At 44.3% G+C, this 22,855-nt stretch overlaps 2 protein-coding genes across 3 annotated transcripts; both read left to right on the top strand.

Annotated features, from left to right (window-relative positions):
* Positions 7,285–11,358, top strand: LOC8056126. 2 transcript variants are annotated; one of them, XM_021457779.1, is made up of 4 exons: positions 7,285–7,360; positions 7,511–7,782; positions 9,796–10,010; positions 10,652–11,358. In XM_021457779.1, exons 2-4 carry the CDS (start codon positions 7,683–7,685, stop codon positions 10,901–10,903), a joined length of 567 nt encoding a protein of 188 aa, XP_021313454.1. In that variant the 5' UTR covers positions 7,285–7,360; positions 7,511–7,682; the 3' UTR covers positions 10,904–11,358. The 2 variants fall into 2 exon arrangements, with proteins under 2 accessions (XP_021313454.1, XP_002458936.1); XM_002458891.2 differs by lacking the exon at positions 7,285–7,360 and having other exon boundaries at positions 7,464–7,782.
* LOC8078688 (probable carboxylesterase 16) lies at positions 19,343–22,295 on the top strand. The gene is made up of 2 exons (XM_002458890.2): positions 19,343–20,446; positions 21,352–22,295. The coding sequence occupies exons 1-2, from the start codon at positions 19,728–19,730 to the stop codon at positions 21,890–21,892; spliced, it is 1,260 nt and encodes a 419-aa protein (XP_002458935.1). The 5' UTR covers positions 19,343–19,727; the 3' UTR covers positions 21,893–22,295.

The following is a 22,855-nucleotide window of genomic DNA, read 5'->3' as shown; positions in this document are numbered from 1 at the left end:
TGCTATATCTTGATCAGTATAGATTGTTTTAGGTTGTTTGCCATTATGTGCTTTTAGGAAGGTCTCAAATAGCCATTTGAAAGACTCAAATGTCTCATCATACATGAGAACAGCATCAAAAACCACAGTTTTCCTAAAATAAATGAAGCCAACAAATACTCCAAAAGGCCGACTCTCCTTGTTTGTTCCAAAAGTAGTATCAAAACTGATAACATCACCAAAATATGCATAGTAAGTGAGCATTTTAGCATCAACCCAAAAAATGTTAGCTATTTGTTCTTCTTGGTCCATTTGCAATGCATATTGGAATGATGGGTTCTCGGCAATTTTTTCTTGAAAATACATGAGCATGCTTCCAGCTTGACCGTATGCCATCTCACATTGGCGCTTGGCCCTTAAATAGTTCTTATGGTCTCGAAGAGTGCAACTAAGATTAAGTGAACCACCAACTTAGATGGAAGCCAACTCATGTGCAACTTTAGGTCCAATTCCTGCATCATCAGCCGTCTCAATTTCAAAACCTTGTAACTCTAAAATTTTCCTTTGAGAGACCAATAAATGTGAGGTTTGTGGCAACTGAAGGGTGTGATTGTGTTCCAAAATTAGCTCAGTGACTTTATAATTTTCCTTCTCTTGGTCAGAGACCCATACGAACTTGACAATCAGTTCTTGTTTCAGCTCTCGGACACTTTATTAAATGATCCTTTTTATCTTTCAATTTGTGACCCTCATTCGCACAAACAAATCTACATGACCTAACCTTTCCATCATATTTTCTTTTGTTTGAGTACCTTTTTCTAACCTCAAAACCTTTTTGACCTCCATAGCTAAGCCAAAACATCCAAGCTTCCTCTGTACTACTGAATTCCATGCCAACTTGAGGTAAGAAACTAGGAGAAAACCCATCCCTATAGAAAATAAAATATTTAATTTGGTGGTCATATAATAAGCAACTAAAATATGTCTGACCGCTTGGGTTACACACCTCTTTGCTTCCATCTCATATATCCTGATTCGATTATGTGATGAACACAAGTTGATGTTTCTTTAATTAAGTCCAACATGAGCTGATGGAGTAGAGGACGACAAACAAATCAGAAGAATATCGATGCAAACTAAATAAATGTGAAGAGACAGAGATGCTAACATGTTCTTGCGGCCAACACATGCACCAGCCGAACTAAACAAATGTGAAGAGATGAAGATGCAGACCTGTGAACATGTTCTTGGCGACCAACACAAGCACCACCAGATCGTCGCCGATGCCTCACCCTCGCCGCCTCGCAACCGCGGGAAAAACAGACGAACTGGCGCTAAAAAGGAAAACAACGGTAACAACAAAGGGAGCGACAGAGTTGGTTTTGGGCCACGGCCCAGATTGCGAACGACCGTGGCTGAAAGACCAACGCACAACGTGTACAGACGTTCGATTCTTAGTTGACGGCATAGATATTGTGACTGCACAGCGCGGTCATTTAAGGTGAAGTTAGACGATCTCATTCCATCACATGCATGGTATACATATCATGCTTGGACTTCGGCGAAGCCAGGATGGATAGTCGTGCAATGGGCCGGCCGGCGCCAGTGGTACGGTCTCGCATCTGGGCTCTGGCTCCTTGCAACTCGAAATAGTCACGCATGCACCACCCTAATAATAAGCTTGAGCTCGGTGACGCCTCGAATGAGAACTGTTAAACCTTAGGATCAACTAGTCTAGATTTAGACGGGATAGACTTTGTATTTCGGAATAAACAAAGGACATAGTACTAGGATACAATCTACTAACTTGAGAGAGAAGAGTGGCGGGGTGCAAACCATCATTGGATGTCGGTGCAGTTGAGTTGGATCCGGAGGCGGCCATCACTGGTTCATCGATGTAGATCTGCGCACGGGCTGCGACGGGTGGTGTAGATCTGGTGAAGTAGTGGCGACCGCCGGGGAAGAAGGTGGTGCAGTGCAGTGGCGGCGCTAGGGACTTCCCGTCACTGGCTGCGCTGCGCCCTTCTTAGATCGGGTTTAGGGTTTTCGGTGGGGAGTGCGGCTCATGGTGAACCTCGTACTGAGAGCCGCCGGTCCTCACCTATATTTATAGCACAGTGTGACAGGAGCCCTCCAGCCATAGATGGGATGGGCGCCCCAATCAGGGCGCGAGTCAAGGCCCAATAGGGTTGTTGGGCCATATTGGTAGGAGATCAAACCAACAAGAACGATCCAGGTCGTTCTGGTGAGCACTCGCCCGCGATCATGATTGGCACCTCGGACGCCTGCTTATAGGCCTGCTCTAGGGGGAGGGCAGCCGATGTGACCGCCGGGGGCCCATGGAGCTAGGGCCCCAAGAACATATAGGTAATTAGTAGATATATTTCCTATTTTGGCAATTGGCATAAGTCTTTTGTCATGGATCGAACAAGAAGATAGCGTTTCGTTTTCCGCCAGTGCCGCTGCTTCCTATTCTTGCTCATCGACGCGGATGCACTATTCTCGCGAGGAGACGCCGGCTCACTCGACGCTGGTGGCCGACTCGCCGGCACACTGCTATGGTGCCGCGTCGTGACGACACGAGCTGCAATTGCTTGTAAGGACGGAAAACAACAGATGAGATCACAGTAAGCAACACCAACATGCCAGCACCCATGACAGATTAGTATTTTCTAATTTCCAATTTTTGACTTTGATTGCTGGAAGCTAGCGCTAGGGACATCACCGTATTGAAGCCTTTTTTTTTCTTGTTTGATTAATTCTTCGCTGTACTTATACAGAGGTAGGGTTAACAAAAAAGTTATAGTTCAATGTATTTATTTTGGTTCGTTAGAAGTTGCCTAAGAAGCATTGTTGGGCGCTTGGAAAATTAAAATTTGAGGTTAGCTATGTTACAAGAAAGATCAAACAACTTGACTATATGTAATATTTGAGAAGAATGGTTTGGAGCTGAGCGGAGCATGAGGCCATGGCCACCAGAGCTGCTGCGCGAGCACGAGCGCCGAGCAGGCGTCGCGGCTGCGGGCGGCGACATATTCTCCTCTGTTCTTCTTTCCAATTTATTGTCTGTGTCTAGTTTGTAGTTTCGGTTGATTCGGTGCAACCGAGAAAAATCGAGCCGACGAAATGAAAATCAAACCTGTCGGTTTCTTGTTTTATAGCAAACCGATCGGGTAAATGATGTCTGCAAGAAGCCAAAGTTTGTAGCAACCGAGGAAACCGAACTGAGATTCAGGCCTTGTTTAGTTGTGAAAAGTGAAAACTTTTCGGAACTGTAACACTTTCGTTTGTTTGTGACAAATATTATCTAATCATAGACTAATTAGGATCAAAAGATTCGTCTTGTAATTTACAGCTAAACTGTGTAATTAGTTTTTGTTTTCGTCTATATTTAATGTTTCATGCATGTGACACAAGATTCGATATGACGAGAAATTTTGAAAACTTTTTGGTTTTCAGGATGAACTAAACAAGGCCTCAGTTGAAATTGAAACCGAATGCCCACCCTCGGACTTCTTCCCCAACTCTTGGTTTCCGTTCCCGGCCCCCATCATCGTCTCCAGCTTGCATTGGTGCGGTGCGGCCGACTATGATTGCTCTTGTCCAGGATTTGGCGTTCAACGGCTGGGATGCATCATATATGGTACTCAAAACTGAAAACTCTATCTGTGACTATATATACTCTAGGATTATTTCAAGTTTAAAACCCTGTTTATTTATGAATTAATTAATTAAGAATTAATATCCTTAATTATGCTGTGGAGGCCTGGATGCTAACTTTTGACTCCTGCTTTTATTTGTTGCTGATTTATTACCTACCGATTGATCGAGGAAGCTGAGACGCAGGACGCCCCACTCGAAGGTGTTCCTGAACCTCGCCTTCCGCAAGTGCCCCAACGTTCACGATCCTGAACACGACACCCTCATGCAGCCACTCCGCGTGGAACCTGACGTGTGACGTCTGACGATGCAGGGGTCTAGTCGCTCGCGCTGCCGTCCTCCTCTCGGGGGTGTATTCAGGAGGTTTTGCCCCGGCAGAGGACCTACGCCAGTCTCGGTTAGGGTTTACCAGGATGTCTTACATATTTATTAGAGCGCTATGTTAGCAAAACTGTACTTTTTGCATGAAACGAAGAGAAAAGAGAAGAAAGTAGTTTCACCATGGTGAAACTTCACGAGTGTTGTTTTCCACGCGGTGAAACGGGATGAAATCCCCACTGAGGGCCAAATCGTTCGTTTCACCATCTTGCATGTGTTTCAATCATTTTGCAGCAATTAAATGCTTTGCTTAGCCTTGAAAACAATAAAGTGAAATGCTCCATTGTTGAGGCTATTTCATAGATGGTTTCATTTCAATCTCGATGACGTGTTGGCATATGAAACCGTGCAGTGACACTGTCCATTGAGACTGGCCTTAGTAGAGCGCCCAAATGTGCAACCCTTCACGTTCTTGGGATGCGAGTGGTATTTTTGTTGGGTGGGTACGTAGGGTCAGGCCTCTTAGGCTAGTCTCAGTGGGGGTTTCATCAGCATGTCATGCACATTTATTAGAGCATCATATCAGCAAAACTGTACTTTTTGTATGAAACGAAGAGGAGAGAGAAGGAAATAGTTTCACCGTGGTGAAACTCCGCGGGCGTTGTTTCCCACGTGGTGAAACGGGATGAAATCCCCACTGAGGGCCAGATCGTTTCACCATCTTGCATGTGATCCAATCATTTTGCAGCAATTAAATGTTTTGCTTAGCCTTGAAAACAACAAAGTGAAATGCTTCATTGCTGGGGTTATTTCATAGATAGTTTCATTTTAATCTTGATAACGTGTTGGTATGTAAAACCGTACAGTGACATTGTCCATTGAAACTGGCCTTAGCATCCAGAGCCCTGTTCGGTGGCACTGCTCCACCCCCAGGGCCGGATCGACACCTCCATATGACATTCACGTGACATCCAAAAGCTTTTTGGTCTCGAGCTAAACAAGATCTAAACTCCAACGATGCATTCAACCTGTGGCGAAATCAGCGATTTTGATTAAAAGAAACCGAACAAATATGATCATATTTTTTAGTATGATCAAATATACATAATTATATATTTGAAGAATTTTTTAAAAAAGTTACACTATTTCTTAATAAATTCATCACATTTTTAACAAAAAGGTGAAATTAATTTTTTTGTGCTATAAATATTAATATTTATACATGTGTTGGGGGCACTGTTCGGTAGTTAGAGGGAGACAGGCCAAAAATGACGAAAAAATTAGCTAAAAGTTTACCTCTGTATTATTAGATATAGACTAGCAAAACATGCCCGTGCGTTACAACGAGAAATACATGTCGTGCGGTTAAATTAAAAGTAATTTTTAGCTCAGAGATTTAACAACAATATCATACATTTTAATTAGTTGTATAGTTTTTTCCATATTGTAGTTGAACATGTATTAATCGTGTGTTTAATTCTACACCTTTCCTATGTGTATAAATCGTTGAAATTCTTCTTTTGTGCAAGCGACATGTGATTCCATGATCCTTCTCCAAGTTCTATACAATTACTATATTTCAAACACCTGAAATATAGCAGATCCTTTAAATCTATATTAGCGACCTTGTGGCCATGTCGTGTCTATGGCTACATGCTAGTGTGGCTTAAAGCAAATAAACTCACACATGAAATATAGCTGATCCTTTAATTATGGCGACCATGCTGGTAATATTGGCTTGAATCAAATAAATAAATTGTTGTAGACGTCTTGTTAATTAATAACTATATCTTATAATTAAATAAATTGTCAAATTTAATTGAAATAAATAGTTAGCGGTCACTTAAATCTGAAAACTGAGATGCTGGGGAATTTTTTTTGATAAACTAAATATATTTTAAGCCAACGCTAATGAATATTTATAGAGCCAAAAGCTTATTACCTACCAGCATGCATGCAGGCCTGCGTCCAGGCGTCCAGCCCATGCCTTTGTCCACTTCAAGGCCCAGTTGCAAAATCTACCAAGTGATTTCAGTCGTTGATACATGATGAACGGCTAGGATCTTAGTAGACCAAAAGAGGATCATATAAAAGGGATGAAAACTTAATCCCATCTCGGTTCTCACTGTCTCACTTCTATCTCCCTTGCTCCAGCCGCCTCTCGTGCTACTCACTCTACACAGGAAAGCGACGCACCACCATAGCATCTAGGGAGAAAATGCATGGCCATGATGGCTCTCATGCCAGGGTGCAGGCTTTGCGCGCGGTTGCCTGAACGCATGTGTGCCAGCTTCCCGAGTGCACGCGACGGCAGCGGCGCGCGTCCAGCGGTGCCGTCCATTAGGTGCGTGGCTTGCTGCTTCACACGGGGTAGCTGCAAGCGAGCCGATCTCCGCCGCCGTGTCGACACGCCCCGTGACATTGCTACGTGCCAAATCTGCATGGCGCTGTCCACGACCTTCCTCCACCTCGTCGATGACTCGTGTTCAGGACTTGTAAGGATGGGTGTGATCTGTTTTGTAGGGGAACTTTTTAGAGTTCTTTTTCATCTTGATTTTCTTTTATCTTGAATCCTTCCGCCTCTTATGATCTTTGCTACCTTGCAAGTTATTGTTGCTTCATGACATCTTTAATTGGTTTATTATATTGTACCCAACTTTTTATCTTGTGACCCGTGGAGAGTTTGGAAATTAAAGACAATGCTTGAGTCCATCACGGAGGGAGTCGTGAAAGGGAAAAAGAAGAGGATCAAAGCTAGACAAAAAGATCCTGACGAAAATTTAGCTAGAATTTTTGCCAATTCCATCTAGTTGTCCATGGTGGATTCAATTTGGTTAGATGTTTTTTCCTTTAATTTGATTTCGATTTGGAATTGGTTGGATTGGTTGGCTGTGATTTCAAGTCTGATTTTGAAGAGGAGTTCTCTTTCTCGTCTATGTTGCGTCCAAAGCAATTTTTTATCCGATTTTCACCATATCGATATAAATAGCCAGATCTAAAAAAATCCATACCAAGAAAGAGGTTGAAATTTTGCCTCTTTATTATTAGGGAGGATAGATATAGATATTATCTCTCGTCGTATTTCATAAAAATAAAAATGTTATTATGGAACCTATAAGAAATCCAGAGTAAATTCGGGTCACCTTGATATCTGAGTTCTATGGGCTACGTAGTGGGTCAATCTTTTGGTCCGTCGATTTGAGGCCTAATTCTGGCCGTTGGTGATTCATCATAGGCTGGTCCGGCACGCAGGGACGCGGCCTACGTACCGTGGTAGTAGTACGTAGCGCCGCCTACCAATCATATCCGTTTCTCGAAAAAAAAACAATCGTATCCACCCTCGAGGCCTCGACGTCGGCCGGCGGTCGGCGGATACGAAGAGACGAGTAGGAGGATTGCACAGGTGAGGTTAATGCTTCGTTCTCCTCAGTCACTCACTCACTCACTCCTGTCTGGCTGGTGATTCGTGTTTCCTCAATACCCAATCGTTTTCATATGGTCTAGGGTTTGTAGGCCGTGATGACTTTCGCGCTTTGATCCTCTGCCGTTCCAGGGCTGATGGCAGCCGAAGATTGCGACGGGCTGCCCATGTACATCGAGGAGGATGAAGAGGAGGCAGCAGCGGAGAAGCAGAAGCGTCGGCAGCAGAGCCAGAAACCGCCGTTTAACAACCGTGGGAGATCGAAACGGCGGAGGAAAAGGCGAGAAGGGAGCTCAGAGGGGCCATGATGGACAAGCTTTTCGAGTTTGACCCTAAGAAGGGATCCGGCTCCTACACCCAAGTTTGGTTCGTCGACTTCAGCACCTTCAACCTTGATGATGAAAGTAATCCTAATCCGTCACTCCTCACCTTCGTCCTTTTTTTTTGGGGGTAATGACCATTCGCATTTGAAGATACAATTTCAAGTAGTCTCGAATTGCAGTACTGACTATTTGGGTATATTCTGGGCAAATCTGGTAATCTTTAATGAAAAAAGAAAAGAAAAGAAAAGAAAACGGGTCATCGGCGTTTTCGTTGAGTGGGTCAGGTCCTGCAGGTGCTTAACCTGTGTAGTCTGTCTCACACCGAATCACTCCCATTCAATCTGTACTCCTAGTGGCACTGACAGCATAGTGATTGTGACAATCACAAGCTACCCAGTTTATTATACAGCTTAAAAAAATATTAGAGTGGATGTGGCCTACCACTACCATGTGTAATCTAGTTCCCCTTTAGTGGGGATCAACTAATGCTTGTTTGAGAGGAAAAATAAAGATGTTTAGATTCGTGAGAAACAAACATGAGTAATTTTTACAAGAAGACATACTAATATTTATGTAAATAAAGGAGCCTATTGCATGGAGTGCTCTGTTTCACTGCCCAAAAAAAAAAAAAATAACATGATTATATTTCTTGTACGAGTATACCACTGAACACAGGATGACACGACGACATGCATACAAAAGCCTACCTTTTTTTCTATTTGTGCTCATTTTTTTGTTAATGATACATAGAAGTATAGAACTTTGCTGTACAGAATAGTAAATCCCAAAAGCATGTGGTATAACATCTTGCAGAGCTTGTGAATGTTGTGATGTAATCATATGCATGAGACGCATACACATTGTCACCCCTGTATGTTTTTATTTATAGAATAGTGGGTTCCTTCCAGTCAGATTTATATGGTTACGCAGGACCAGGTAATGAGTCTGTTCATTGAGAATTTGTAAATGATTCTGTTTGTTGGGGATAGTTAAGGACTTTGTGAAAGTGTACGTCAAGAAAGAAAATTCTGCAACGCATGATTCCATCTATGCTTAATTTTACGGATTGAAAGAAAATTCTCTTGCACTAGTTCTCACAGGGCCAGTTTGGTTACCTGCATTAACTTGATTGTGCAGAGCATTCTCCCTGTGTTTGGTTGCCCGCAGAACCTCTTATGCAGACTTGCACAATGCTCAAGCAGGAATGTAGCAATAGCTAGAAGGGCTAGATATGGTTGCATTAGGGAATGTAGAATTGCACAAGCTGGTATGGCAAACAAAAATGAAATATTTTCACCTCCCTTCCTCTACTAGAAACATGAGGCCTCTACTAGAACATGGAGGTGATTACATACACCACAATGTACCAAATATAGTTTTACCAAACATGTCTTGAGTGTGCAGGACATTTTCTGCTGATGCTTAGGGCCTATTTGGTAGAACTCCCCCTAATTCTTTGTGTGAAGTGATTCTGTGACCGAAAAACATTCTTTAGGATAAACTGTATGAAGTGATTCCGTGTGGGAAGCTAATAAAAAACTCGACCTGCGGGGGGTAAGACAACCCCCAGGCATTGCATTAAGAAGAAGACCTTCTCACGCAGGTCGAGAAAAACCCCGAACCCCTGCCCCAGACCTGTGTTTTGGCATGGGACAGACGAGGGGATTCTTTTAACCTTAGCCTGAAAATTCGCTCCCACGGGGAGGTCGAACCCAAGACCTAAGGAGTGCCGCTTGGTTTCTCTAACCAACTGAGCTAGAGGCCCTTTGGCATCTTCCCAGAATTTCCGCCACACCTTCCGTTTCTCATGTTCGGTCATTTTAGCTTACCTGTGGTGTGAAATGCATGCTTTATCTGAACACGTGCAGCATTTTGACTGTTATTCCTATTCCTTTTAGTTTGATGTTAATTGACTTTTCTTCATTTCACCGATTAGCTCTATGCAATGTAAATAATCTTGTTGTTCGAACAGAATCCTGACATGAAGCTATGAAAACATAAAACTAACTGGACCATATAGATTATCAGTATTTTACTTTTTGTACCATACTATTCTTCTCTAGTTGTAAAATAACATTATTTCCTTTTCCTCAGCACAATATGGACCGATGCGCTTTACAGATTCACTTATCAAAGATAACGATGAGGTGATTGACTCTTTAAATGTTCTTTGTCTGAAGATAAGGTCTTCGGATGTTGGTTACCCTATCAATGTGTATGGGACTGTGATAGTCAGAGATCGTTTGGATATGAAATGCAACTATATCTTCCGGCGCAACAGGAACAATTGCCAACTTGTTGAGTCAGAGGTATTTTAAAGAACTTTAAAGAATGTAGTTGTGAGTTATATTTTTCTCCTTTTGGTTTATGCAAATAATTGTTTTATCAGTCTTTAATACTAGAATTTTACGGTTAAAAGACTGCAATATTCTATCATTCTGATGCAAAAAAAATGTGCTATTTCACTAGTTCCTATATTTGCAATTTGTACTTTATCGGTTTATCCCTTTGGCATATCTTTTTTGGATATTACATTGGCATGGGTGTAACACTTTTGATTAGGTTGCTGATTATTTTACTTGAATTTTAGCAATACTTAGTAATTTTTTAAATTAATTCCAGAGGAAAGATCTTGATTTTAATCTGGATTTCCGGTCAATAAACAGTAATGTATATTCTTTTAAATGTCGACTAATAAAACTGTCAGTTAATGTTTTATAGCATGTTGGCATGGTACGCTCTCCATGTAGGTGCCCATTGACTATCATGAAGACACTTCCACTTTGTCTTTAAAATAGGAGGTGTCACTGACTCTGCAGTGTCATTTTTCTTATTCCAGCGTATCAGCATGCTAACTTTAACCTACGCAAAATCAATGAGGCATGACTTTCTGCATACTAAGATAGTACAAGGGATATATTGTTGACATTTTCTGTGAACTTGCTTGTAGGGTGAATCTTTGATTCTGACTGGCCCAACCAGAGGCATTGTTTTTTGCTGTGATGCTTATTTTGAGATAAATCTGAAGATCAAGCAGGACAAAGAGAGTGAGGACAGACAATTTAGTAAAACATTGTTTGACGTGGATAGGGCAAGAGTTGACTACAGGGTTAAAAGGCAAACTATTGTTAGCAGGCTCAGCGAGATGGATCTGATATTTGCATATGTGAAGAAAGCATTGGAGGGGGCACCATTGAGATAAGAATCTTGTCAGGTTCCAGTGCTTTTTATGGAAAAGTAACTGTTTGCACCACTGATGTTCGAAGTCATATTCTGTTGTATGACAGTGATGTTCATGATGCAAATACCATGGGTAATGACAGAGTTCTCGAGTTGCTGCGTCGTGTTGTTGCAGTCTCGGTAGATCAGATGTTGATATTCCATATATATCCCCACAGTGGTGATTGGAATCCAAAAATCTTTGAATTCGCTCCACTAATTAAAGGCGCAGACAAGACTGAGATTACTTGTGGTGGCCACAGGATGCAAGTTAAAGTTACTTGGTCGATCTTGTCAGATACAAGATGATCTCTTTAATGAGAAGATGATGATTGTACGAATTCACTTGTTTATCAGCATGTATTAGTTAATTTTTAAACTCTGGTTTGTATTAGGATCCACGTTCATTGTATCTGTTCTAAGAAGACAGTTATATAGATGAAGAAGTGCTAATTTACTTGCTTTCGCACTAATGTATATGATGATGCTCCAAGTCCATTGTGCTTTTAGCTTTTTTTTATTATGCTGCTGTACGGTAGATGTTAGTATCGTCATCTATGAATGTGTGTAGGCTTGGAGTCTGCTGATCAGGGTCCTTTTTAGTGCTTAGTCCTAGACTAGAGTTTTTTTTTCTTATTTGAACGAAGCACTTCATGTTACTCATTCAATCGCTGGACACCAGAGACAACAGTTGACACGGTACATCTTCCCAAGTGGTTTGACAGCCACCGGGCATCTTACATCCCAACACAGCAAGCTCGTGAGCAACACGGAACGTGGATTTAAACTCAACATATAGCTAGTAAATTCAGAAGCTAACAAATGCTTGATTTCTGTGATCACTCCTCCCATAGCAGATAAACGGTAGTCATCACCTTCAATTGCCGTTTTTACCTGGGAGGCATCAGTCTCGAGCTGGATGACAGCAATCCCCATAGCAGCTGCTGCTCTTAGCCCTGTCGTACAGCCCCGTTAGCTCAGCGTGGCTTGGAGATGGTCTTCTCTACCGGCCCCAGCCTTCACCACAGCACCGGTTTCATCTCTGAGAACAAAACCCCATCCGCCATCGCCACTGGAACTAAAGAAAGCTCCGTCGGAGTTAATTTTGATCACCCCCTGAGCGGGTCTTTGCCATTTCTTCTTCTGACGGAAATCCGACAATAGCCTCCCAGGTGATTGCTCCTTTTGTCTATCTGCCTGAGCAGTACAGTACTAGTTACATATGCCACTTCAGCTGCCGTCCGCTTCCTCCCTTCTTGACGCCATTTATTTCTTTCCTTCTCACCAGATGTAGAGTAGCAGCACCACCACCCTTTGCACATCCGCTTCAGTTTGAGGACTTTTTCCATCATTTTTTTACCGAAGTTAGCAGCACCACCACGCTTTGCACATCCGGCTTCAGTTTGAGGACATTTTTCATCATTTTTTACCAGCTCTATTTAAATTCACTCATAAGGGGAGTCGAACCCAGACCTAATGGATGCTACTCAGGTGCTCTAACCATTAGGCTAGAGGTCCTTCCGCGACTTTTTCCATCATCGCTCGAGCACTTTGGGCAGCAGCAAGGCCGCATCGCACCTCTCTAAGATTCAGCTCGCGCCACGCCCTCTTCACCTCTTTGCACTTCAGAAAAAAAGATATTTACCTATATGGAGTTAGCGAGGTGCCCAGGTCCTTACTGCTTATAGTAAATGAGATGAGATATCTTATACTCCTATAAAGCAAAACCCCACTAACATATTTCTCTAGCATCTCCTTAAGCCACGTCATCCACTTCCTTTGAGTCACTCAGTCATCTCGGTCATCCTCTTTAGCTTCCACCCTATTGCTAACTGATCATCATAGTGCTAAAATAAAAACACCACCAGCAGCCCACTGTACCATACTAGGCCATCAATAGTCATTTTACCGTCGTGTGAGAAGTTGAATCAAATAAGGCCTTTAGCCTTCCCATGGGGTGTGTGTGTATATATATATATATAGGGAGAGTATACTCTGTAGCTAGCTACAGAATACTTTATTTTGTAGCCAGGCCAGTCATGCGCCCGGCCGGACGTCTGTTTTGAAGCTTGGCCGATGGAGCTGCATGCACATCAACATTTACTATCGCTAATTATTATCCTGCCGGACACCCAATGTTCACGTGATTGTCAACATATGCATGTTCTCTAATTATAGTAACTGGGCTATTCCAGATCTCAATTACGTTTTATGATAAATTTTAAATGGTTTACTAGAATCCTTTTTATAGAACAATGCTTCACTAAAATCTATGCTGCCTCTTTTACGGTAATCAATTTACTAGACTTACAAATAGTTACTAGAATCTATACTATGCCTTTCTACCCTTACTAGTTAGAGGCATCATTACTTGATTTTTACAGTAAATTTTACTATATTTTTACAGTAATCTTTACTAGATTTTTACATAATTATTTACTAGAAATATATGCCTTTCTGCGCCAAGTGTAGTTACGATAATATTTTTACTATTTTTTTTGGAGAATTATTTACTAGTAACACATCGAATGAATTACTAACCACCGCACGTGTGCTTGCGATATCATCTCAAGAAGATCCACATGTTTCTTTTTACGAGAATGGTGCAGACAATGAACTATGAAATAATATGTTTACGAGAATGGTGTTGGCAACTGACTATAATATCTCTATGAAGAAATGCAAAATTTGGTACATATGTTTCTACTATGAAATGTCTGGCAACACGAAGTGAACCACGTATCTTTGCTGCTGCTGTGAATCACAAACTCATTTGCCCAACAGATCTGCAAGAATAAATGGATTATTATCAATCTAAATGAAGGATTGGTGAGAAATGGTAAAAAGTGCGCCAAGAAAGGGAATACTTACCAAGAAGAATGCATGCAGACGGCTGACGGAGGGCGGCCGTGTCGGAAGGATGCAGACAGGGAGGTCGCGCTTGCTCAGCATCTCCGCAGCAGCCCTCGCCTGAGCAACGAGAGAAGGGCCGGGCGTTGGGGATGCCGCTGGTCCCACGTGTCCCGTACTCCCGTCAGGAAGGAGGAGGCACGAACAATGGGTGGATATGGGAGGACCGGCCGCTGCCGTCGGTGTGCAGGCCGAGGCCACCGCGGTCCGAGGAAGGTGTCGCCGCAGGTTGCCATCGCTGGTGTTGTTGTTGGCTCGTTGCTACCGCTGCGTCGTGGCTGGGACATCATTCGGGTAGTGCGGGAGCCGTCGTGGATGGAGCGCTGCTCGCCGAGCACGTGAAGGCGGTGGACGCCATCACCAGTTGGTGACCCGCGCCTCGCCGATGGTGGAGGAGAGACCCACTCCCCCACGGGTACACCGCCGCCACCGGGAGGTGGGAAGGACGCCGCGGCCCGTGCTCGAATTGGAGAGGACTCGACGCTGCCGCCACCGGGATGAGGAGCCGCCATGCCGTGCACTTTTGTGGGAGGATCCGTGGCGCGGCAGAGCGATTTTTTGTTCGTGACTGCCCTCGGGAAGGAAGTGACGTGATTAGCGGGATCGGAGATGCGGTCCAATTTAACCCCTTGATTTACGATTAAGGCAAGCAACGGCTGAAGAATTTAGTAAAGTGGACGTAATTTACGGGATATACATGCATGTATGCATTAGTGAGAAGGGAAAGCCACGCACCTGACCTGCCGGCTGCCGTGGATGAATGGGCGCGCATGGTGCGCTGGTGACGGACGAGCCAGTTTTGATCTGGCTACAGAATATTATTCTGTAGCCAGCCATAAGGTATGATTATATATATATATATATGTCTCCATGGTCCGGGCGGGGCGCAGAGCCTTCCTCGGCAGTCCATGATGGTGGCCTTCCCCAGCCTCCTGCGGGCGAATGTCAGCAGCAACCACCGCAAAGCAAGCCAGGCCGGCAGGCCGCAATTGTGAACGCGCAACTCCATGCTTAGGCGGAGTGCAGAGCCTCCCTCGGCATCCGATGATCCCCGGCCTCTTGCTGGCGAACAACAGCGGCGACCCCCATGAAGCCGAGCTACAGTTGTGGAGGTGCAGCTCCATAGAGAGAGCGTAGAGCCTCCCGCAGTCGACGATGGTAGCCCTTTCCTGTCTCCTCCGGGTGCACGGCATCGTCGATCCCGCGAAGCTCCAAATCACTCTTAAAGCCGAAGGGTATATTACACGTTCATGATAATAACTGTGTGTATTGCTTTCATCCGCCAAATCACCAAAACTAGCATACACACTCTCTGATATATACTGCTGCCTGCTCCTGGACCTGCAGGTCGGCGCTTTAGGATATGCTTGATTGCTTTCTGAATATAAAAAGGTCAGTAGATTTTGAGTTTAAACATTTTATTAGGACTTTCTCTCAACTACTTTAGATTTCTATATATATACATATGGTATTCGATCTTTGATTCCAACGACCAAATCTATGCGAGATCTAAACGCCGCACGTCTATATTAAATCCTCATTGCACCAAGTCATGCTTTTCCATCGTTATAATGGGATGTACAACATGTTTATCCATTTATATTCCTTCTTCATACCCGCGGCAACGCGCGGGTAATCCTCTTAGTTTATATATATGAAGTGTCTTCCTTTTATGGCCTTTTTTTCCTTTGAACTTACATGTATGGCCTGAAAACAAAAATTCCATCCTTCTATAGCCTTCCGCCCAATATGTAGGGGCTGCCAGTTTCCTCACTGTTAGACACTTGAAATGACTAAAATGCCCTTATTACTTATTTCTATGTTACCCTTGCTCTATTTCTACTGAGGGCAAGAGCACGTGTGGGAAAAAAAGAGAGCTGCGAGTCGTTGGCGAGAACAACCACGCGAGTGCTGGCCAACCCGTGTGCCATGCCATGCAGTGTGATCTGCTTGCTCTGTAATAGACGAGCAAGGCCATAGTGCCACAACCATGTCAGCTTGTCGTTTTTTCTTATAGAAAAATAAAATAAAAAATACAGTTTATTTACCCTATACAGGCTACAAGCTAGCGTGAACCGTAGTACGAGTCCTTTATCTTTTTAAAATTCTATTGTTCTATTTATGTGGACCACATCACTTGATGGATAACAAACTTAGATTTTCTTTTACCAAAATAGCCATTTACATATGAATTAGTGAATAAATTAGTTTTTACGGGCAATTTGCATATAAACAGTCCCCCACATTTATGTACTATGTGTGACCTTGTTTATCCAACATTACTCCAACTCTAAAATAGATAAACTAAACTTTGCACTTTATTTTTTCCACTAAGGATAAAATGGCCATTTGACCCTGATAAGGACATGACACCTTTGGATCCTTAACAGATTCACATCAGACCCCACACTTAACACCATCCATGGCTTGAATTAGACGGAAAACTATAGAAGGAAGAGATTTTCGTTTTCGGACCATATAAGTAAGTTTTTTTTTTAAAAAAAAAGAGACCATGAAAAAAGACGTATTTTTTAAAGAACGTACAAGTAAATATTTTTATTTTTTTAGAGGAAGTAAATATTTTTCTTAGTAAATTCAGGTCATCTCGATATCTTTTTTTTTTTGAGAAACGGATATGATTGGTAGGCCGCGCTACCCCTACCACGGTCCACAGTACGTAGGCTACGTCGCTGCGTGCCGGATATCCCCAACGGCAAGAATTAGGCCTAAAGTCGACGGCCCAAAACTTTGGCCCACTACGTAGCCTATAGAACTCAGATATCGAGGTGACCTTCCCCTCACCCTCGACGTCGAGCGGCAGCGGCCGGCGGATACGAAGAGACGAGGAGGAGGATAGCCTCAGCACAGGTGAGGTTAGTGTTCTCCTCAATCACTCCTGTCTGGCTGGTGATTCGTGTTTCCTCAATACCCAATCGTTTTCATACATATGGTCTAGGGTTTGTAGGCCGTGACGACCTTCGCGCTTTGATCCTATATATTAAAAAAAATGTCAAGGACGGAGGTGGTGATGATTCACTTCCTTTGAGTACATCAACGCGAGCACGAGCAATAAATAGAAACAGTTGGGCCCAAGCACGGGCAAGAAATGGAAACTGTTGGGCCATAGCCCATTGGGCACGTACAGCCCATTCCGGCCGAAAAATTGCGCGGCACGGCTGAGTGGCTGACAAAAATCCGCAATCAAGAGCTGGCGCGACTGGGCTAAAGGCAAAGCCAAAAATATGGACACGACGGGAAAGAAAAATGCCTCGGTCGATTTCCTTTTTTTTAAAAAAAAAAATTGACTAAAACCTCGGTCGATTTCGGCGTTCTCTGGTGGAAAATACGGCGTGGAGTGGAACCACGGTCAATCTCGAACTCGCTGACCGACGGCCGTTTGACGCGGCTGCTGTTTGCCCTGCGCTGCTGCCTCCACACGACCCCCACGCCGTTGAAGCGTTCCAAACGAAGCGCACTGGACGTTCCGGCGTACCGAGTCACAGTCACGTCTAGCGTGCCCGGTGTGCCTCGTCAGATAGATGGATGCCGGCATGCCGCGCCCGCGCGCCCCGGTTCCAGTCACGCCCACACGCCAATCGGCAGCTGGATCACGCAGACTCAGGCGACGGGCCGGGCGGGCTTTGACTGCTGCTTTCAGTTTCAGGGACAAGTCGCGGCAGAAAACGCTTGAAATTGTTGTGTTGGGACTTGGGAAGGATCCAGCGTGGGGAACGTGTGATTAGTTCGATCGTTGGCGACTTTGCAGGAGACTGATTGGTTGTCCCAACTGCTTGCACATGACACGGGACACATCGTTGTGCTTACTCACCCACGTTGCTTGCGACCTGCCGAGCTGCTAATTCTTGGTTCTAGTAGATCAATAAAAAAAAAAAGGGACAAGATATAGTAGCCGGAAATCAGTCTCACCGTTGGAATCTTTTATCATGCGCCATCACTCTCAGTCTCAGCTGAGCTTTCAACCATTCCGCCAAGATATTTGGAAACTTCGTCCATTTATTTCCTTCCTCTGGTTTCAGATTACACGATTGGCGATCATACAGCTTTATAAAAAAAATCCATACTGTAATTTTGAGACTTTTCGAATGCGACCTTCTTGTAAGTTTCAAATACATGTGTGTTGTATACCTTCGTAAAATTTTCATGACAGCTTTGGACAAAAATAATATCCAAATATTGCCTCCAAAAGTCAATTTTAACGTATGCCAAGGTCATTGTGCGATAGCTAGTCTAGCTTTTCAATTTCATTGCAAAGCGATAGACTATCTGGGGTTTCACCTACGGTAATTCTGTAGAGCCCCGAATGTTTTGGAGCAATCTAACACTCGATTTCATCACTTCTCTAAATCTGGCCTCTTGCTCTCTTCTTCTCCAAGTGCAGTAGTTTACAAGGGGCTCGAGAGAGGTAGACCGACCAAATGTTAGGGACAACGGAAAGATGACTTTAGGTTTTCTATGGCTGTGGAGGCGGTGGGAGGGGAGAGGGATGCCCATGGCTACGACGGTGGTGGGAGGGAAAGAAGGAGGTTGTAACAGGCGCGATAGGGTTTTAGCGAAGCTCTGGCAAGATCCTACCACACCGCTACAGGGCGGTGGGTGGCGGCGGTGTGTTAGGAGGAGGAAGAACAACGAAAGAAAAAAAATTAGATGCTCTAACACTCTGAGCATAGATTAGACAGACTTTTTCACTTATTTCCTTCACAAGACTTCCGATTTATATGAAATCATCGTCCTCTTGTATAGTCAAAAATTTCAAATACTTCTATCATCATTCTAAAAGAGTAGGCAGCGGTGTATGCGCTCAATTGGTATGTGAAGATGCAAATAAGATCAGGTCAACAACAAGAATAAACGAGAAGGATAATGTCCGGCTGTCATGAACAGACTGAGGATTTCTCAGCGCCTCTGAAAAGTCATGGCTGAAAATACTGTTCGCTGATTTATTATAAGAGAAAAATATTGTTGGCTGACAGAAAAAATATAACGTAGGCATCATTTAGATCTTTTTTTTGGATTTTAACACTGTAGCCTTTTTGTTTGTATTTGGTAATTATTGTCCAACTATAGGTTAACTAGACTCAAAAGATTGCTCTTACGATTTTCAACTTAACTATGTAATAGTTATCTTTTTAATTTATTTTTAATGCTCTATGCATGTGGTAAAATATTAATTTTGAATTTTTTTTTGAATTCCGTGGGAAACTAAACAAGGCCTTAATAGCATATCCGAATACTAGTCACCATGCTATTGATGAAAATAGTACTAGTAATAAGTACTGATAAAGGTTTCAAATTTTATATGCATTGAACCACGAGACCTCTGTCTACACGCACCAAAAAAAAAAAAGAAAAAAAATGGACAGCGCAGCGGCACTGCGGCAGGGCAGTGAAAAACTGAAGCCAGGCACACAGGACAGGAGCGGAGGCGGAGCGGGGTTTGAATTGAATCCAGGCGAGCACCGGCGGCACCGTCACGTTGGGAGGGACGCGGCCGACGCCCGACGCACCAGCACCTGCCTTCCCCCCGTCTTTTCCTTCCACCCTTCCTTCCTCCTCACCCACCACCATCACCACACCCCCTGTTTCCTCTCGATTGTTCGTTGCTTGCGTCGCCAGCCAGCCTCTTTCCTCCTCCCCCATACCCGCCGAGTACCGCCCCACGCTGCCGCCACGCCATCGTCATCCGGGGGCGGCCACCCGGCCAATCGCCATTTCGCTCCGCCCGCCTCGCTTTTCCCTCCCCCCAACCACTCCCCCTCGTCCCCGCCTCCCGCGTCACCCGACCCCAATCCGATCCTATCCCCCCACCGGCGCCGCCCGAGATCCCGCCCCCAGGGTTCCGTCCCGTGTGATGCGCGGATCCGGCTGAGGGGCGAGCCATGCCGAGCGTCGGCGTGAAGATCTACAGCGTCTTCTTCAAGCTCTTCCTCCGCCACCGCCTCCAGTCGCTGGCCGCCGCCGCCGCCGCCGCGGGGGACAACCTCGACAGCGCGGCCTTCGGGGTCTCCTGCCGCCCCGACGAGGCCACCGCGCCGCCCAACCCGGCCTTCTCCGCCTCCGCCGACGGCGTCGCCTCCAAGGACCTCCACATCGACCCCAACTCCTCGCTCTCCGTCCGCATCTTCCTACCCACGCCCCCGCCGCCGACCCCGCACGCGCACCTCCTCGCGCACGCGCCCTCGCGCCGCGCCAGCGACCCCACACCGACTCCCCCCGCGCCCGCAGCCGGCGCGCCGTACCGCGGGTACCTCCCGCACGCCGTCGCCTCGCCGCGCGCCGCCGTGTCGGCGCGCCGGAGGCTGCCCATCGTCGTGCAGTTCCACGGCGGCGGCTTCGTCACCGGGAGCAACACTGCCGCGGCCAACGACGCCTTCTGCAGGAGGGTCGCCAAGCTCTGCGATGCCATTGTCGTCGCAGTGGGGTACAGGCTTGCGCCAGAGAGCCGCTACCCTGCCGCGTTCGAGGACGGGGTCAAGGTGCTCAAGTGGATCGCCAAGCAGGCCAATCTCGCCATGATGACCAAGGTCGGGGGTGGTGTCGACACCTTTGGTGCATCCACTGTTGAGCCGTGGATTGCTGCACATGGTGATCCAGCTAGGTAAATGTTACTGATCCTCCTGTTTATAGCTTCCCAAATGTGTGATTGCGTGCTAAACTTTACTAGTTGATTAGGTAAATGTTACTGATCCTCCAGTTTATAGCTGCATAAATGTGTGCTAAACTTTACTGATTGATGAGGCAAGGGTAGGGATTATGAAATTGCAATGCCGAAATGACAATGAGTGCGTGAATCAAAGAATTTGTGTAAGAATCTTTTATTGCATTGCTTGAAGAAGTTGCATGTAAAATGGTTAGTGGCCATCGATGCTTATTCACCTGTTCATGTTTGTGTTCCCTGAGAAGATTTAAATGTCTAACGCTTAAGAGTTAAGCTTGGTCAACTTGTCATATGTGATTATGCTATATCACACCGTTTCCACGCATTCTAGCTGTTATTTTTTGTGTGAAGCCCCTGGGATAAATAAGAAGCTTCTCCAAACTATGCAAAAACCTTTTCAACATAACGCCAGCACATGTATGATGCAAATTTAAGCTTTACTTGGCATGTATTGAGTAGATGACTGGAACTTTTGCAGAACTAAGTCTTGTATTCATGTAATTAGAACCGGAGAAGATTGTTCTGTATGTCTCCTGTGATTTAATTTAATCCTTCCATCATGAAAATGGAATTCTCTTGAATTACTGGAATGGATGGTGACTTATTGTTGACTCTAGTACCATGACTCTGTTTGCGTAACACCATATATAAGGGAGCTTCACTTGAGCAAACCCCTTAAATTATGCTTTCTCTGGATCAATGGGATGAGTTACCTGCGCATCTCAGTCATCTTTATGTCATTGCTAGCTACTTTATCCAGTCAGCTGTTAGAAATTCCTTTTTGTGCTAACTGTTGTATAATGGTATTACAGGAATTTGACTGTATCATGTGTTTCTTGGTGCAGATGTGTTCTACTTGGTGCAAGCTGTGGTGCAAATATTGCTGATTATGTCACTCGGAAGGTGGTTGAAGATGGGAAACCGTTTGACCCAATTAAGGTTGTTGCACAAGTACTGATGTATCCCTTTTTCATAGGGAGTGTTCCGACACACTCGGAAATAAGGCTTGCGAACTCATACTTTTATGACAAGTCCACATGTTTACTTGCTTGGAGATTATTTTTGTCAGAGAAAGAGTTCAATCTAGACCACCCTGCTGCGAACCCTCTGGCGCCTGGCAGAGGAGGGCCCCCACTGAAGTGCATGCCGCCGACCTTGACAGTTATTGCCGAGCATGACTGGATGAGGGATCGAGCAATTGCTTACTCTGAGGAACTCCGCAAGGTTAATGTTGACTCGCCGGTTCTTGACTACAAGGATACAGTTCACGAGTTTGCAACCCTGGATGTGTTCCTAAAAACACCACAGGCACAGGCCTGTGCTGAGGATATTGCCATATGGATGAAGAAATATATCTCCCTCCGAGGGCATGAGTTCTCATATTAGCTGTAGCAAAAATCATGCATTGTGAAATAGGCCCTTTACAGGGAAGCATCAACGTGTTCTTTTCAACTGGTGGAAAGAGGGATGTTGGATTGCACTCAAGTAACCAGTTAGCTTAATGTGAGTACTGAATCCTTCAGTGATTTTTTTGAATGTAGTGTGCAAAGTTGTAGACTGTAATCAAAAGATACTCTTCGCCTTGTAGAGCTCAATTCTTTCATTCCTTTTGTGCCCTTTGTGTATTATGGAATAACTGGTGCTTGAGGTTACCATTTTTTGAGAAGAAATATCAGTCTCAGACTCTCAGTGGCCCAGTTGTGAAGCATTGAGCATTGAGCTCCACACAACATGTAACCTGATCGTTCATATAGTTCATATTATATCAGGGTGCATCCTTTTTGCTGAATTCTGCATTTCAATCAGGTTTTATTACGGTATTACCTATATGGGTGTGCCCGTCTGGTATTATTCCTCGTTTTGTAAGCTTCGTAAATGTAGTGAAAGCGAGTTTTGTCTGTATGCCAAGTTTTCATCCAATTATCAACTTTAAGTTCCAGTCTTCTTAAAGCAAAACCTGTAAAAGACGTGCTTCGTGCTTACACCAACAGACTTAGTTCAAGTTCTTATTTCTAACTTCCTGTACAATCTTACTTAATTCACGTGCTTAGGCATTAGCTGAAAGCTTGAAAGTATGGTAAGGTTAGGAAAAGATGGTCCGAGCAGAATGGGACATCTTTTGTATTCCAGCTTAACTAAGGGTCAAAGAAATGATGTCTGAAATCAGAATGGCACATAGATCATACTTGTCAATCTTAGGCCTTGTTTAATTCACCCAAAAAAATCAAAATCTTTTCAAGATTCCGTGACACTTCAAATCTTGCGGCACATGCATGGAACATTAAATATAGACAAAAACAAAAACTAATTGCACAGTTTGACTGTAAATCGCGAGATGAATCTTTTGAG

The sequence above is a fragment of the Sorghum bicolor genome, chromosome 3 (assembly GCF_000003195.3).
Source record: "Sorghum bicolor cultivar BTx623 chromosome 3, Sorghum_bicolor_NCBIv3, whole genome shotgun sequence".
NCBI lineage: Eukaryota > Viridiplantae > Streptophyta > Magnoliopsida > Poales > Poaceae > Sorghum > Sorghum bicolor.
Note: the sequence above shows the minus strand (reverse complement) of the source record. Positions and strands in the feature narration are given on the sequence as shown.